This window comes from Ovis aries, chromosome 3, assembly GCF_016772045.2.
Source record: "Ovis aries strain OAR_USU_Benz2616 breed Rambouillet chromosome 3, ARS-UI_Ramb_v3.0, whole genome shotgun sequence".
NCBI classification, from domain to species: Eukaryota; Metazoa; Chordata; class Mammalia; order Artiodactyla; family Bovidae; genus Ovis; species Ovis aries.
Window position 1 is genome coordinate 31,691,785 of NC_056056.1, and position 17,953 is coordinate 31,709,737.

Below are 17,953 nucleotides of genomic sequence, written 5' to 3' on the forward strand. Positions count from 1 at the left end.
ACCAGCTATTATAAATACTTTAGTTCTCAAGGGCTTTCCTTGTGGCTTAGCTGGTAAAGAATCCACCTGCAACATGGGAGACCTACGTTCGATCCCTGGGTAGGGAAGATCCTTGGAGAAGGGAAAGGCTACCCACTCCAGTATTCTGGCCTGGAGAATCCCTTGGACAGAGGAGCCTGGCAGGCTACAGTCCATGAAGTCCCAAAGAGTCGGACAGAACTGACTTTCATTTCTCTTTACTTAGTGTTCAAGTTACTGTGTGATCATGTTTTCATTCCTCTTACATCTTTAGAAGTAGAATTGCTGGATCATATAATTTCATACCTAACTTTTGAAGAACTGCCAGACTTTTCCAAAGCACCTGCACAGTTTACAAGCCCACTAGCAAGGTATGATTTCCCACATCCTTCCCAATCCCTGTTTTTGTCTTTTAAATTATAGTCTTTCTAACAGAGTGGTTTCTTGTAGCTTTGCATTTCCCTAATGACATGAATGTCTTTTCGTATGCTTATTGCCCGTTTGTAGACTTGGAGAAATATCTATTCAAATCCTTCACCCAGTTTTAACTGTACTATCTCTACTGTTTAAGGAGTTCTTTATATATTCCAACACAATGATTTGCAAACATTCCTCCCATTCTTTGGGTTGTCTTTTCACTGGTTGCTTGACTTGCAACACAGAAGTTTTTCATTTAGCTATAGCCCATCTTGGGTTTGTGGTGTCCTAAGATGGACTTGCCTAAGCCAAGATTGAAGAGTTTTATGTCTCAGCCTCTATAGGTGTGTGATGGGTTTTCAGTTAATCTTTGTATGTGTTGTAAGCCCTTCCCTTTTAAGTACCTGTCTGGGAAGTTTGCATACACCAGTTTTTTATTCTCTGGCTAGAACTTAGTTACCTGGCTGTACCAGTCATCTCTAAGAGGATGGAGAATGTATATTTCGGCCATCCGATAGCAGTTTTTTTTAAGCGGGTTGTAAGCCTACTCAGCCTTACAGTCTGAGCAATTCTATTGCTTCGTGTTTCTAAGAACTTAGCCGATTTTAACAAAGATTTATTTTAGCAGGAGGGTTTAGTGAGAATCGCTGTTGACTCACTCCCTCGGAGACCGATCCCAAGGAAAACGGTCCCGAGTCATTTGCCAGCCTTTCCCCGCAGCAAATGTGGGCTCTGGCGTTTTTCACTTTGGGTAACCCACTTCGCGGCTTCCCGTTTTCCCGCGCGCTGCCCCTGCCCGGGGCGCGTCGGCCGGCCCGCCCCTCTTCGCGCCGCGCCCTCTTGGCCGGGGAGCCGCCCTCCCCGCGGGCTCGGGCTGGCGATAACCCCGAGGGCCTTGGTGCGCTGGCGGCGGTGCGTGATGGCCGTGTACCGCGAAGCGATCCCGGGCCCGGCTCTGGAGGCGCCGTCGCCCTCGCCGGAAGCACACACCTCAGCTCAGGGTTTGGTGAGCGCACAGCGAGGGGCGCGCTGGGAGCGGGCGCTGGGCTTCAGCGCGGGGCCGGGCCGGGGGCCCCGGGGACCGACCCCCCCGCCCCATCCCGGGGCACCTGGGTGCAGTCAGCCAGCCGCAGCCCCGCACGGTCCCCGCCCGAGCCTCCAGGTTGTTCAGCTGCCCCGGCTGGGGTTTGACAGTTGACAGCGGAGCGGGGAGGCTGGGGTTATTCTGGAGCCCCAAAGAGATGGGAAACTGAGTCTTAGACAAGTGCAGAAGGCCGCTGATCCCTTCAACTAGTCAATCAGGGCCAGTCTAGGGCTCTTGTCCACCACCCGCCAGGTCATCCCGAAGTCTGGAACCCCGGGCAGGTAGAACTTCTAATTGGGCCCGCCTTCCCCAGTCTCCAGGTAGGAGCTATGGGCTTGGCCGCCCTCTCAAACCTGGCTCCCTCCAGGCACCAGACTCTCCTAGCGAAGACCTCACCCAGAGCCCTTCCTGGTAACCAGGCTCCGAAGTGAGGGTGGAGGGCAGGTGGGAATCCAGGGGCCGCCTCAGCCCCTCTGCCTCCCCTCTCCCCCACCCCCGGATAGGGCCAAGGCATGTGTCATTCAGGGCGGCTGAGCTGGAGAGGACTTAGGATTTCTGAGCTTGCTGCTGGATGCGGAATCCGCTGCCCACTCTGCTGCACCTTCATTCTGTCCCTGGCTTGGCTTCGCTGCCTCTGTTCCGTATACCGACTCCGCGCTTCCCCTCCAAGCCCCGTCCGAGCAAAAGGTAGTGGGTTCCAAGACAGAAAGCAAGATCAAGAGGCTCTCCGGGGACTCTCATTTCCCAGGGAACTTTAAAAACTCAGGATGACATGAATTGTTAGGGAGGAAACATTAGCCATGAAACACTAGCATTTAATTTTCATAACAACTCTAGGAGGTGTATTACCCCCATTGTACACGTGATGAAGCTTAGCCATACTAAGTACCTTGTCCTGGGTTACACAGCTAGAAATGGCAGATGGAGAATTTGCATTCAAATTTGTCAAGTTTGCCTAACTGAAACGTGTCCTCAGTTGACTGTGAAGGGCTTATGATTTGAATAGGTAAAGCAGTATTCCTCAAGATTCCAAGACTGAATCATATACCTAGATTTTTTAAAATTTTCAAGTACCTTTCGTAGGAAACCAGAATCCCTTTATGGAGGGGTCGGGGAATGGGGAGGAGGGGCTATCATGTTGGATTCTGCCTGGTGTTAAATTTTCTGGAAGTTGAAATATTGTTCACAAAAATGTCAGAAGAGACCACATCCTGCCTCGTGTGTGGGTAGGAAGAGTGCAGAGGATTTGATAAGCCCTTATCTGGGAAGACCTTCCTTTCAAAAGAGTCCTTTTGGGGTGTCTGGCTAGATACCTAACTGGGTGAAGCCATAGGCCTCTCCACTCCTCCTCCCATCCCCAGGCAAAAGATGAAAAAGAACGATTCCCAACATCTTTGGGAGAAATAGCACCTTACACAGCATCTTCATGTCATTTATTCTTTCAACAAATATATATTGAGCATCTACATGCCCAGCATTTTTCTAGGTACTGGGGACATGGTGGTGCATAAAAGTTATGTAGTTCATGCTTTCAGAGGGTTTATGTGCTGGTGGGGAGAGGCAGGAAATAAATATGAATATATTCTGTAGTGAGTACAATTGAGAGAAATTTGGGTGGTCAGTGAAGGCCCCTCTAAAGAGATGACATTTAGGCTTCAGCCTGAATGGCAAGAAGTCAGCTCTTGCAAAGACCTGGAGGAAGAGCTGTCCAGACAGAAGGGACAGGAAGTTCAAAGGCCCTGAGGCAGTAACAGACAAGGTCATTTTGAGCAACAGGATGGAGGCTACCGTGGTTGAGGAGAGCTATCTGAAGTAAGGTGGGAAAAGGAGTGGCAACTGATTGGGTGGGCTCCTGTAGGCTATATGGGAAGGACTTGGAGTTTTATTCAAACTGTAATGGCAAGTTGTTGGGGGGTTTTCACCAGAGAAGAGATGCAATCTGATTTATGTTATGAAAAGATCACTTTGACTACTGGACAGAAAGTGGATAGAAGGGAATGAGAAGCCACTTAAGTTGCAAGCCACTTAGACTCTCACTAATAGATTAGACGGGGAAATTGGGAAGGAGGAATCAAGGATGACGCCTAGGTTTGTGGCCGGAGCTGCTGAGTAACACTGGGGCCATTTGATGCAATGAGGACAGTAGAGTTAGGAGATTAAAACAATGGGATGGAAATCAGGAGCTGTGTTTTGACCATGCTAAGCTGGAATGCCTGTTTGGCAACCATGCGGGGCTGTGAGTAGACAGTCTAATGAGTCTGGAGTTCCCTGAATGCTTAGGGATATATATATATATATATATATCTCTCCCCAAATATATGTGTGTGGGTATACATTTTTGCTCTCACGTTTGTTGTTTACTGATTTCTGTGGTGTAAATACTCTCCCCGTGGCTGATTTCAGCCTGCCAGTGGTTCAACAACTGGCTTGCAAAAGTCCTGAACATTTAACAATGAGCCATGGCCTCATTTGATCATCAAAACATCCCTCGAAGTTGGCAGGAATATTCCAATCAACAGATGAGGCTTAGAGAGATAACGTGATTTATTCAAAGGCACACACAGGAAGTTCGTGGCAAGGTTAGGGGCCGCCTGACCCTCCCAGTTCACTCTAGTTTGCTGACTAATAAAACAGACTGCAGCAGAAAGCACTGGGGGAGGGGGGAATATAAGGAAAAACTGCCCCTTAGAAATGCTTAGAAGTCACGGTTCAGGGTTTTTTTTTTTCCTCCCCCCCCTCCCGCCCCCCACCCCCCGCCTTTTTGTCGCATTTCCTTTTTGTGTGTGTGTTTGTTGTTGACTGCACTGGGTCTTCGCTGCTGTGCTCGGGCTTTCTCCGGTTGCAGCAAGCAGGGGCTACTCTTTGTTGCTGTGCATGGGCTTCTCACTGCGGTGGCTTCTCTTGTTGAAAAGCGCAGGCTCAGTAGTTGTGGCTCACAGGCTTAATTGCCCTAAGGGAGGTGGAATCTTCCTGGACCAGAGATCAAACCCCTTTTCCCTGCATTGGCAGGCAGATTCTCAACCATTGGACCACCAGAGAAGTCCTGTCTCACTTCTTTTAAGATAAATTGAGAGCAATTAGGACTGAGAGGTTGCTGGAACAGCCCTCAAGACAGGGCTGCAGGATACTTTTGGAAGTCAGGGGGCTGGAGGGAGTGGTTGGTGCCTGTGGGGGCTGAGCTTCTGTGTCTCCCCCAGGACAGCGGAGCTGGTCATCTCTCATTCTATAGGAAGTTGTGCTATGGCATTGGAGGGGTTCCCAACCAGGTGGCCTCCAGCGCCATAGCCTTTTACCTGCAACTTTTCCTGCTCGATGTGGCACAGGTGAGTGTGGGCAGTAGCTTTGGGGCCCCCTACTCCCATGTCTGGTATCTGGTCCTTTCAACCTGCCTTTACTTCCACCACCACAATCCTTGGTAAATGGCACTTCTGACCCAAGGCTGAGAAAAACCAAATGCTGTTGAGGGCAACCTCCTGAAAGATGTTTATTTGCAGGTTGTTTGTAGTAGAAGAATGGGAAACAACACAAATGACCCCAAATGTAGAAGTAGTTCAACAGTAAGTTGGACTATGTCCACATGATGGAGTAATGTGTAGTCACTCAAAAGAATGAATTAGATCTATACCAGTTGATGCCCAAGAATTTCCATGATGCACTGTCAAGTGAGAAAAATTATTTTTAGAGAAGGGTATACATATAAAAGATCCCATTTGAACAAAACAAAAACATGCCCTATATATATGAGTACACAGGTATAAGGAGATGGTTGAGTAGCATCACTGACTCTATGGACATGAGTATGAGCAAATTCTGGGAGATAGTGAAGGACAGGGAAGCCTGGCCTGCTGCAGTCCATGGGGCCGCAGAGTCAGATACCAGTTAGCAACTGTACAACAACATGATTAAAGGATGAGCATGGAGAAAGTATATTCCAAAAGGACATCCATCCAAAAGTATGTTAATGTTGGTGATAGGAGGGACTGATGGAGGATAGAGGATAAACAAAAATTTTTAATAAAGTATCTATTATTTACTTATCTTCCATGATTTTTTAAATGACACCAATATCCCATTTGTATAAAATTATAATTCACAAATGCACATAAGGAAATGGAGGAAAGAACGATCAGAACGCTCCTGGCAGTTGTCTCAGGATGGTGGAATTTCAGATGAGCTTTGTGTGATATTTTTCTGAACTGTTTGAATATGTGTGTAATGAGTGTTATTACCTCATGTAATCAGAAAAATCAATAAACCATTTTCATTGTAAAACACAAGCTCTGCCTCTGACTGTCAGCTTCAGTGCACCCTTCTTGCACTGAGCCACCTCAGGGGAGGGTCTCTCAAGTCTTCTCCCAAAGTGACTGGGTATAAATATAACAGGGATGTGCTAGTGTGCACCTGTTCCCCTCTCCTTGTCCCCTCATCCCTTCTCCACTGGTGCACAGATATCCTCAGAGCCGTCTGGATTCCTGTCCTGGGGGAGGGACTGAATAGACCTCTACAGCGTGACTATGGCCCTGCCAGTTTCCAGGGTCTTTATCCTGATTGGCCGGCAGGTCCAGACACCCTCGCTGACTGTGCAGGGCCTTTGCTGTCCCCTCCTCTGTCCCTTTCAGATCCCTGCTGCCCAGGTGTCACTGGTCCTGTTTGGAGGGAAGGTGTCTGGGGCAGCTGCAGACCCTTTGGCTGGGTTTCTCATCAACAGAAGCAGGAGGACAGGTTCTGGACGACTCATGCCCTGGTGAGCACCCCATGGTCCTTAGGATCCTGGCACCCACCCCTGGCTTGAGATCTCTACACTTGTCACAGCTGCTTCTTAGTGGTTAGAGGTCAGGTCTGGACAGTAGGTGGCAGGAATGGAATGGGTCTGAGTGAGTCATGCAGGTGTTCAGGGGCCTCTCCCTCACTGGGTGGCACAGAGCTGGACAAGAGTCGCAGGCCTGGCCCCAGGGGGCTCGGAGTGCAGCCAGGCAGGGCTGGATGGCTTGGAAATTCTCACAGAGGAGATAAGACTTTCCTGGGTACAGGGAATGGCGCCACTCATCCCAGGTGACACTAATGGTAAAGAACTCGCCTGCCAGTGGAGGAGATGTAAGAGATAGGGGTTTGATTCCCCTGGGTCGGGAAGATCCCCTGGAGGAGGGCATGGAGACCCACTCTAGTATCCTTGCCTAGAGAATCCCACGGACAGAGGAGCCTGGCGGGCTATAATCCATAGGGTGGCAAAGAGTCGGACACGACTGAAGTGACTTAGCACACACGCACGCAACCCCTAGGGGCCCCAACCCCCACTCCCAGGAACTTCCTCATCCCCTCAGCCACCTCTCCCCCTCCATGGCTCCCACCCTGAGCCCCAGACCAGGGCTCCTCCGGGGCCGAGGGCCAGGTGAGGTTGCTCCAGGCCCCTGGGGACCCCCTGTCCTGGTGCTGCAGGGCGCCCCACCTGGCTGTGCCTCCGCAGGGTGCTGGGCTGCACACCCTTCATTGCCCTGGCCTACTTCTTCCTGTGGTTCTTGCCCCCCTTCACCACCTTGCGAGGCCTTTGGTACACGACCCTCTACTGCCTGTTCCAGGCCCTGGCCACGGTAAGCAGGTGGGCCCCTTCCTGGGTCTGGACTCCTGGAACCCCATGCTGGCAGGAAGCCTCCCTGAAGTGTGTGTGTGTGCTGGGGGGTGCCCACTGCCCACCTGCTCACCAGGTGGTAACTGGCTGTTAGCTTTTCTTGTGGGCTCTAGGCCAGATGCCCCTCCTGCTCCTTAGCACCTAACTGCAGGTTGAGGGGATCTGTGGCGACATGCCAGCCTGACACAGGCCTGGCCTGGGGAAGCTTCTGACCTGGGTTGGCCGCCTGGCAGTGGGCACTGTCCTAAGCTCTGCCTGGTCCTGCAGTTTGTCCAGGTGCCCTACACGGCGCTGACCATGCTCCTGACCCCCAACCCCAAGGAGCGGGACTCAGCCACCGCGTACCGTGAGTGCAGGCAGGTGTGCAGTTGGGTGGGAGGGGGTAGCTCTGGCCCAGCCCCAGGAGCTCAGTCACTTTGCTGCATGCTGTGTCCCAGGGATGACCTTGGAGATGGCGGGGACGCTGATGGGAGCCACCATCCACGGACTCATCGTGTCTGGTGCCCACGGGTCCCACAGGTGCAAGGAGGACATGCTCCCAGGGGAAGTGGCTGTTTCCCCCAATGCGGTGAGTGTCCAGGCTGCCCGGAGCCCCTGGGGCCCCCGCTTCCAGGTCACCTCCTTCTTCGAGGAACAGGTCTCCGCCAGGTCTCTTCGTGGTTGTTTGGGGGCTCAGCCCTGCCCAGCAGGCTCTTGCATTCCTTCCCTGCTCCTCACACTGAGCCCATGTCCCCCATTCTCCCACTAAATCTGCTTCTCCTGCTGGGCACCTTCTAAATGTGGAGCCAAACAACAGGCCAGCAGGTCATCTGGAGAGGAGGATGTGGACCCCAGAGAAGGGGCAGGGCGGGGAGGGGCTGCCGGCAGGGGCAGGAGAGAGACAGCAGAAGGGTTTAGTGTCCTGGCAGAGCTCTGGGCAAAACCCATCCTATGAGCAGTGCCATGCAGCCCTGAACAGGTGTCCCCCCAACCCCACCCACAGTGTGAAAGGAGAGGGGAAACCTGGAGTGGTACCTCTTCCTCTCCCCTCAAAGTCATTCCCTTTTCAGCAATTAGGAGATGTTCATCTATTCATCTGTCAAGTGCATCTTCTATTCCCCCTCTTCTTAAGCAAATGACATCACTGACCTCCACCAACATCTGAGAATTAATGTTATGAGAACAGTGCCAGCATCATGCACCCGCAGTTCACTGCCTGTAAGAAAACATTACAATGAAGTCCTGTGTAGAGATCCCCAGGCCATCTGCAGCCCAGCTACAGAATGTGCCTCCGTACAGTGTGAAATGAAGCTGTAGGGCCCCAGAGAGAGCAGGCAGTCAATCTCCCCTTCCCATGGCCCACTGCCCCAGTCAAGGGATTGCCTGGATCTGGGTAGGTGAGAGGCTATGCCCCGTCGCCCTCAAAGCCCATCGTGGTGCTACTAGCCCAGGATCAGAGAGGTTGTGGCCTGCAGATTTACCTTCCCTGCTTCCAAGCCCAGAGCCCCCCGCCCCGCCCAAAAAAAAAAACAAAAAACAAAAAAAAACTGAGAGTCAAAGTCACTCAGTCATGTCCAACTCTTTGCAACCCCAAAGACTATAGCCTCGGCTCCTCTGTCCATGGGATTCTCCAGGCAAGAATACTGGAGTGGATTGCTATTCCCTTCTCCAGGGGATCTTCCTGACGCAGGGCTCAAACTCAAGTCTCCTGCATTGTAGGCAGATTCTTCATTATCTGAGCCACCAAGAAGCCTCTACAAGGCCGCTCCCCAAAGCTTCTGGGTCACTGTCTAGGTGAGGATAGTGGAACAGAGGGTAGAAATGGGGAGCAGGGTTGAGGAGCTCCCCTTGGGTGGGAGACCAGGAGGCCAGGTGGGACATAGGATGGCAAGAAGTGGGGAGTAGGAAGCTGAAAACCTGCCCTCCCTCATGTCCTCATGGCTCACATGAGGCTATGAGCCACGGTGAGAAGTGTCCAGGAACCTCTTGCTAGTTCCAGTTCTGCTGTCCCATAGACTTCACGTACAAAACACAAATTCATAGATAAAACCGTCCCGAATTTCAAGAGAGCAGAGCATTAACTCCCAAGTGCAGTGCTTTCTGAATGTGGGACCCCTCACACCGGTGAAGCTCTGCATCTCCCTCCTTCCTCCCCCACCAGAGGCAACCCCTATCCTGAACTGGGTGGCTGTTACTCCCATGCAGGCCTTATATGTATTTTATTCCACGTGTGTCTTCCTCTAAATGTTTGATGATACCGTTTCTGTTTTCGACATTTTCTGTGTCATCGTACATCACACTGTAACTGTTCATGGATCTGTCTCCCCCTCACCCCAAGCCCCTTACTGTGGATGCACAGGGTCACTTATTCATCACTGTAACCTCAGGGTCTAGCACACCGAAGACAGAAGCAATGAATGTTTGCTTAAAAAAAATGACAGAGAGGGAGGGAGGGATTTGACTCGTGGTTACATGAATGCCCACAGAAGGCACAGGGTCAGCGGAAGGACCATTCTGGTCCCTTAGATCTCCCCCTCCTGTGGGCTGATGGAGAGGAAGAGCACCTAGCATCCTTGGAATTGAGGGTTCTTCTGCTCCCACTGGGAGGCACTCCTGCCAGGCCCCTGGGTATCCCCACCTCCATGGGTTGGAGTCATCACCCCCACTGTTCTGTCCTGTCCACAGACTCGTCTCTACTTCATTGCAGCCGCTGTGGTTGCTTTGACTTACCCAGTGTGCAGTACTTTGCTCTACCTGGGGGTGAAGGAGCGATCAGGTAGGTACAGGGCTACAGAGTGTGGAAGCAGAAGCTGGTCGCTCCTCTTGGGCATGAGTTTTGATTTTGAACTCCACCAAGCCAAGATGTCCCTTTCCAATGTTACAGACCCCTCTACCCCAGCATCCGGCCAGGGCCTGGGCTTCCTGGCTGGGCTGGGTCTCACAGTCCGGCATCGGCCCTATCTGAAGCTGGTCGTCTCCTTCCTCTTCATCTCTGCAGCTGTTCAGGTATGTCTGGCCAGGCTGAACCCCCTTGGCTGGGCTCTGGCCATACTGAGCTTGCATAGGTTCAGGTTAGTCTCTCGTCTCCACCACACCACAGGGAAGCCAGTGGCTGGCAAGGGCTTGGCAAGGCTGATGCTGGGAGGAGAGAAACCTACCTAGATCTAGTGGGACTGGGGAGGGTCAGGGCCCAGACACCAGGAAGTATCTGGAGTGGTAAAGTTCATCCATCTCAGCTGTGCTGGGGGAGACTAGGAATAGGGTTTAAGCCTGTGTTGCAATAAAACTCCATTGTTGGGGAAGGGATTGCATGATGGTGGCAGAAACCAGAGCTTGGAGGCCCAAAGGGAAGGCCCGACTCAAGACCTCAGCCTTGCCCTTGATTTCCACGTTTCTGCCATTTCCTGTACACACCTACTTCCTGTCGACTCCTCAGGTGGAGCAGAGCTACCTGGTCCTGTTCTGTACACATGCCTCCCAGCTTCAAGATCACGTCCAGGGCATGGTGCTGACCATCCTGGTGAGGGGACATGGGGTGGTAGAGGCGAGAGGCCTGAGTCAGGGCTGTGTGGTCCTTGACATGACCCGTGTGATGGAGTTCTGGTGGTCAGTATTTTGGACTCTGCTTGGGCTTTTTGCTAAGATGATTCAATCGTGTCCAATTTTTTGCAACCCTATGGACTGTAGCCCACCGGGCTCCTCTGACCATGGGATTCTCCAGGCAAGAATACTGGAGTGGGTTGCCATTTCCTTCTCCAGGGGATCTTCCCAATCCAGGGATCGAACCCACGTCTCTTATGTCTCCTGCATTGGCAGTTGGGTTCTTTACCACTAGTGCCACCGTTTCAGTAGAGGTTGGAATTGGGGTCAGGGTCATAAAGTTCATAAAGTTCAGCCACTGGTTCCAACCAAGGACAAGGTCAATGTTGGGTGTCCCACTTAAAAGCTGAGCATTTGAAAATCTGGCAGAGGTCCCGGCAGGGTGTCCTGGGCTATGACGATTCTGTCTGTTCACAGGTCTCAGCAGTGCTGAGCACCCCGATGTGGGAGTGGGTTCTGCAGCGATTTGGGAAGAGGATGTCGGCCCTTGGGATCTGTGTGAGTGAGGCAGGAAGCCAGGCCTGGGGTGTTGTTGAGGGGGCAGTGTGTTCTCGTGTCCTCCATGTCTAGCCCGGCGCCAGGCTCAGAGGGCATCAGTAAGGACTGGTGAGTGTGTGAATCTAAGAGCAGCTATGAGTGTGTGCAGGGCAGGGGTACAAGCAGAGGAGGCGCCAGCGTGTCTGTCTCCCTAGGCGATGGTGCCCTTTGCAATCCTGCTGGCTGCTGTACCCATCGTGCCTGTGGCATATGTCGTGGCCTTTGTGTCTGGCCTGAGCATCGCTGTGTCCTTGCTGCTACCCTGGTAGGCCGAGTGAGGGGCATGAGGAGTAGGGGCCTCCCACCCTTCCCAGTGGGTATCCCCCCTTCATCTCAACCTGCGGTCCCAGGCCTCCTCCCCTGGGGACAGGCTCTCCCCCTTTCGGGGGAAAGAGTGTGTTGGGGAAAAACTGAAAATGTTAGTCACTCAGTTGTGTCTGCCTCTTATAAGACCCCATGGACTGTAGCCTGCCAGGTTCCTCTGTCCATGGGAATCTCCAGACAAGAATACTGGAGTGGGTTGCCATGCCCCCTTCCAGGTATCCTCCCAACCCAAGGATTGAACCCAGGTCTCCCGCATTGCAGATGGATTCTTTACCATCTGAGCCACCAGGGAAGCCCAAGAATACTGGAGTGGGTAGCCTATCACTTCTCCAGAGGATCTTCCCACCCAGGGATTAAACCTGGGTCTCCCACACTACAGGCAGATTTTTTACTGTCTGAGTCACCAGGGAAGTACAAGCACTTTTACTGCCTGACTCTCTTTGGACCAGTCCTGGTGCTGGGCAGCGGGGACTCAGGGGTGAATCTGACTCAGTCCTTGTCCCCTTTTTGGGGCCCTCAGTTTGACAGCTCCCGAAGAGATAAAAGACATAATTCTGCAGCCCCTGCCCCTAGGTCCATGCTTCCAGATGTGGTCGATGACTTCCAGCTGCAGCACCAGCATGGCCCAGGCCTGGAGACCATCTTCTACTCATCCTACGTCTTCTTCACCAAGCTTTCTGGAGCAGGTGCCCTGGGCATCTCCACTCTCAGCCTGGAGTGAGTCCCAGAATTGGGCTGTCCCAGAGGCACAAAAGACAAGTGATATGGGAAGCAAAGGGCAAAGTCCCCAACCTAAGCCAGCCCGGGGCCACCCACGAGTCTGGGGAGTGTGTGGGAACCCCCACCTCAGCTTTCTCTGTGCACATAACTGGAAGGGGTACAGGTCTCAGCAGCTATACCCCTTTTGAAAACTCTACTCCCTGCATTCACAGCTCTCTCTGAACTCCTCCCCAGTCTGCCTGTTCCCTCACACTCCCTTCCCTAGTTAGACTGATTTGGCCAGAAAACAAATCCAAGAGTCAGGATAGGGTGGGGGTTGGGCACCTGGGACCCTTCCATCAGGAGGCTCTGAGCTGGATGCTCAGGGTGGGGGCTTCTCCAGCTTTGCAGGGTACGAGTCAGGAGCCTGCAAGCAGTCGGAGCAGGTGGTGGTGACCCTCAAGGTCCTCATCGGTGCTGTGCCCACCAGCATGATCCTCACTGGTCTCTGCATCCTCATGGTCGGCCACACTCCCAAGGAGCCAAGACAGGCAAACTCCCGCTCCCTGGGGAGGTAGGCACCTCGCGCTCACGGGCACACAGTGCAGGGCACCTAGGGAGGCACACAGATGTGCACAGTTCTCATGTGGACCTGATGTGCCACAAGCATGGCAGTCTTTTTTTTTAATTTGTTTATTTTTGGCTGCACCGGGTCTTCTTTGCCACGTGGGCTTTTTCTAGTTGCGGTGAGCAGGGGCTGCTCTCTAGTTGAGGTGCTTGGGTTTCTCATTGTGGTGGCTTCTCTTGTTGCAGAGCACGGGCTCTAGGGTACGAGGGCTTCAGCAGTTGTAGCTCCCGGGATCTAGAGCCCAGGTTCGTTAGCTGTGGTCCACGGGCTTAGTTGCTCTGTGGCAAGTGGAGTCTTCCTGGACCAGGGATCGAAGCCATGTCCCCTGTATTGGTAGGCAGATTCTTATCCACTGTAGCACTGGGAAAGTGCTGTCAGTCCATCTTAATGGGCCCCAAACTGAATTCATCTTTGTTCTCCAATCTTGGCTCTTGTTGCACCACAAAGAACCTTCCAGCCTGGGTGCTGAAACCCCAGGGTCATCTTCCACTCCTCCCACACCAGCTGCCCTGAGCCGCTCTCTCACCTTGTTTTTACCACTTGGAAGCACAGACCCCACTGCCCTGGGCATGATCTGCTCACTGCCTGGCTTTCACAGTAGACTGTGGGGCCCTTGACGGCTGAGGGGGCTGCTTTCTTCATTTTTGTGTCCCAGGAGCTCAGCCCAGAGCCAAAGTCCAAGCAGGCACTGCAGTGTCAACACTTCTGGTCAAGCAGACAGTCACAATCTGTGCCCACATTTTTGCACATGCTCAAAAACTTACAAACAAGAGCCCGTGTACAGGCAGAGGCCCACACAGGATAGGCCAGGAAGTGGCTCCATCATGGATCCCTCACTGCACAGTAGGGACAGCCTGGGACTCCAGCCCCTCGTACTGAGATCATGCCCTGTGTTTGGGGAATGACACATGGGTAGGACCTGGAGGAACAGGGCTGTAGCTTCGTTCTGAGGGTTGAGCAGGAGAGGAGTTGCTCAGGAGACAAGGAGCAGCCACTGACACTTCCCTGACCTCTGCCCACCCTCACCCTCCTCTCTGACTTCTCTTCTCTTTCCTGCAGGAGGACCAGCTACACTCTGGCTTGAATTTGAGACCCTGTGAGCCAGCACATCAGGAGCAGCATCTTCTGGGCTCCAGGCCCCCCTTTTTAGCCCTTTGGCACCCCCGCCTCACCATTTACACACAACCTGTCTTTTCCCCAGGGATGTGGAGTCTTCAGTGACTCTCCTGAAGGGAGTGGCCTGGGCTCCACCTTTCATGTCTTACCCATTGACCTCAGGACATCTCAGAGAGGCCTGTACTCAGCTCTGGGCAACCCGTGACCCGGAAAGCATTCCTGTAGCAAGTATTCCTGGAAAAAGGAAGCCCCTACCAGCCTGGTCTGCAGACTTCTGTGGGAGCACCAGGCCCACCAACCTGCTTACATGGCAAAGCTACTTGACAAGACAGACACACAGAAATCTTGTTTCTCCTGATGGTCCAGTGATCATCTAATGGAGAGGCTGACAGACAGCATGTGAATGGGCAGAGCAGGGACAGAGGGACATGCTGGGATATCCAGGTGGAGAGATACACAGATGCAGCCAGAGAGGTCAGCAGACCCCAGAGGGAGCGGATTGGGCCAGCAGTGGGGACAGGTTGAAGAGGGCATGAGGTGTTTCTCAAGACCTTTCCCCTTGTACAGCTCAGCTGATGACACTGTTTCTAGAAGTGGTCACAGATTGATACTGAGCCACCACGGATCAATCATTTTTATGAACAAAAGTTTTTTTTGTGGGAAAACTTTTCTGAAAGTTCATCTTATGAAATCACAGGAACCACTATTTTCTAGAGGCCACCATGTCTTTGGGGAAGAAAGATCCACTAAGGTTTATTTTTTCAGAAACAAAGGGTTTACCTTCTACTTGCTTGCTTGCGCGTGTGTTCAGTCGTGTCCGACTCTTTGCGACCGCATGAGTCTCCTCTGTCCATGGGATTTCCCAGGCAAAAAGAGTGGAGTGGGTTGACACTTCCTGCACCAGGGGATATTCCCAACCCAGGGAGTAAACCCACGTCTCTGACATCTGCTGCATTGGCAGGCAGATTCTTTACTGCTGAACCACCTGGGAAGATCTGTTTGAGTCTGTAAAATGTGACTGGGGCCAGCCTGCTCATCCCACCTCCTGGGAAATCTGTCCCAAGGAGGGAAGGGGAGGGTGCCTAATGTCACTGAAACTGGCCATGTCTCCTCAACCATGTGTCCCAGAATATCCGCAGTTCCTCAGACCACAGGTTCCCTGTAGGAGGAGACAAGAAGTTGAGGCCATCGGCCAGGGCAGCAGACCATGGTGGCTTGTTTGGGTTTGGGGCCTGGGGAGGAGCTGGGGAACCCATGGGGCCCTGATGCCCCAGCAAGTGTTCCTAGAGAAGCCTGGGTACCCATAGGGGGACCAGGAGGTGAGATCTGCCCCCTACATTCCTCCCCCACCCCCAGTTCTACCCTTCCCAAGCCCACTGCCCAGGACTAGGCCCCCTTCCACTTCCTCTTTAGCCCTCTGGCTGCCTCTTAAGTATGAGATGAGATTGAAGGTCTAAGACAGTCAGAGCTTAGACACACTCAGATAGTGCTCCTCAGAGCTTAAAGCATTTGGCTTCCTCTACAAATGCTGTCTTTTCGTACTGCCCATGGGGTTCTCCAGGCAAGAGTACTGGAGTGGAGTTCTTCACTGACTCAATGGACATGAATTCGCGCCAACGCCAGGCGACAGTGGAGGACAGAGGAGCCTGGCATGCTACAGTCCATGGAGTTGCAGTCGGACATGACTGAGCGGCTGAACAACGACAAATGCTCTACCCTTCCCAAGTCCCAAGTTCCCAGGTTCCAAGAAGGAACCTGACCTCAAAGAGAGTGCAGAGTGTGACCCAGTCTGTCTGACGCCTGAGCTTTCTGGCCCTGTGACACTGACAAGGGCATCTGATCCTTGAGGTCACAGGGCTCCAGAGAAAGAGCTGGGCTCAGCCTCTCTTCCTGATTCGGGAGGGGGCTGATAGGAAACTCTGTTCACCCCCTGCTCTGCACAGGCACATACAGCACACACATACATCACACATTGCACACTCACACACACCTATAGAACAGGTTTTTGTTTGCTTGCTTGTTTTTCTTTTGGCTGCACTGTCTTTGTTGGGTTGGCGGGCTTAGTTACCCCTCGGCAACTAAGTTCTTAGTTGGGATCCTAGTTCCCTGACCGTGGATCAATTGTGAGTACCCTGCATTGAAAGGTGGATTCTTAACCACTGGACCACCAAGGAAGTCCCCAGAACAGTTTCTTAACACTGGACAGTCACTGGCCATGTGGAAACAGTAAGGTGCAAGAAGGCAGTTTCTCCCATGTGGTCATGCGGTGCTTTGGAAACCTGGGCAATGCAGGTGGGATCAGAAGCTTGTGCTAGATTTGATGTTACCTCTATTTCCCGGGAATGCAGTCTCCTAAGAAACCGAGGAGAGCTGCACTGTACAAGAACAGCAGTCGGGACCACCGCTGGGGGTCAAGTGTTGGATCTCAGAGATGGGAGGCGATCATGGGCTGACTGAAAGGTATAATTCCATTTCTTCTTCATGACAACCCTATGAAGCAGGTATTATCTCATTTTCAGGTGAGAAAATAGACTAGTGAATTCAGCAACTTGCCTAAGAGCAGTTAGAAATGGAAGAAATGGTTTTGTACCCAGAACTGGAGATCAGATGCCCATGTCAGTGTCCTCCAGGCAGTTAAAACATCACACGTCCTTCTCCCCCCACTTGTTCTGCCTCCTGCATTTTCGGTAAATTTATGTCAGCATCTATCCAGTCACCAAAACCCCTAACTTGGTCTCTCCTTAGTCTCTTTTCTCTCCCATTTACTCCACCAACCCATTCCCCATATATACCAAGTATGTATTAAGCGAGGGAAAAGTGTTGCAACGTGTGGGTTCTACCATTATCAAGTGGTAGAAGTTGGGACTTCCTTGGTCATCCCGTGGTTGGGAGTCTTCCTGCCAATGCAGGGACATGGGTTCAATCCCTGATCCAGGAGGATCCCACATGCCCCGAGGCACTTAAGCCTGTGTACTGCAGCTACTGAGCCTGTGTGCCTAGAACTTCTGCCTCGCAACGAGAAGCCACCGCAATGAGAAGCTTTCACCCCAGAACTAGAGAGTAGCCCCTGCTCAGCACAAACAGAAAAACCCTGCATGTAGCAGTGAAGACCCAGTACAACCAAAAATAAATACATAAAAAGAGGGAGGTTCCTGGTGGTCCAGTGCTTTGGACTTGGTGCTTTCATTACAGTGGCCTGGGTTCAATCCCTGGTCTGGGAATTAAGATCCCCCAAGCCCCATGGTGCAGCTAAAAACATAAAATAAAAAATAGAAAAGAAGAAATGATAATTTACAACAATCAAGAGATAAGCACCTGGCGTGGAGTTACTTCTCTGGAGAAGGATCCAGGAGGGATACACAGGGAGCTTGAATGGTTCCTAGTAATGTTCTGGTTCTTAAATTAGGGATAGGTGATTCACTTTATTATTATGCCTTCTTATTCTTTACATATATTGCACTTATTAAATAATACCATACAAAAATTTTTTAAATTTGGGTGCAAAATGAGATTTGTAAGTAATGTTTCTATGTAAAATATTCTCAATATAACATTAAACAATAATTCAAAGTATTTAGCTCTTCTCTCCCTGTTTCCTTCTCTCCCCAAACCAACAAATATTGGATTATCTTTTATTTATTTCAATGATTATATACAGTAGAGACCAGGGAAACATGTTTTGTATCAGAGCTGTCATGGGATCAGATTTGTTGGAAAGAAATAATTTATATCCTGGACTGTCCACCAGAAGAAATACGAAGACAACATATGTAAAAATCAAGAACATTCCTTTAAACCAGAAACAATCACAAAGTAAATATTAAAATATTCACACACATACACCCACACAAGAAAACCACTCACAACAGGATTCTCCTGGTGGTCTAGTGGTTGGCACTCTTCACTTCCAATGCAGAGGACCTAA

The 17,953-nt window shown here is 51.6% G+C and overlaps 1 protein-coding gene across 1 annotated transcript; it reads left to right on the top strand.

Moving 5' to 3' along the window:
• Positions 1-1,311: 1,311 nt before the first annotated feature.
• On the top strand, positions 1,312-17,601 carry MFSD2B (MFSD2 lysolipid transporter B, sphingolipid). The gene is made up of 14 exons (XM_042245846.2): positions 1,312-1,441; positions 4,717-4,842; positions 6,139-6,263; positions 6,984-7,107; positions 7,413-7,491; positions 7,583-7,713; positions 9,810-9,900; positions 10,009-10,130; positions 10,561-10,644; positions 11,142-11,222; positions 11,417-11,526; positions 12,159-12,302; positions 12,688-12,858; positions 13,972-17,601. The coding sequence occupies exons 1-14, from the start codon at positions 1,355-1,357 to the stop codon at positions 13,994-13,996; spliced, it is 1,500 nt and encodes a 499-aa protein (XP_042101780.1). The 5' UTR covers positions 1,312-1,354; the 3' UTR covers positions 13,997-17,601.
• The last annotated feature ends 352 nt before the right edge of the window (positions 17,602-17,953 follow it).

Bases quoted from the DNA above. Each gene is read 5' to 3' on its own strand.
- MFSD2B (XM_042245846.2), top strand. From the start codon at position 1,355: ATGGCCGTGTACCGCGAAGCGATCCCGGGCCCGGCTCTGGAGGCGCCG. The intron at 4,843-6,138 runs GTGAGTGTGGGC...TGTCCCTTTCAG, and splicing joins TCCTGCTCGATGTGGCACAG to ATCCCTGCTGCCCAGGTGTC. The intron at 12,859-13,971 runs GTAGGCACCTCG...TCTTTCCTGCAG, and splicing joins AACTCCCGCTCCCTGGGGAG to GAGGACCAGCTACACTCTGG.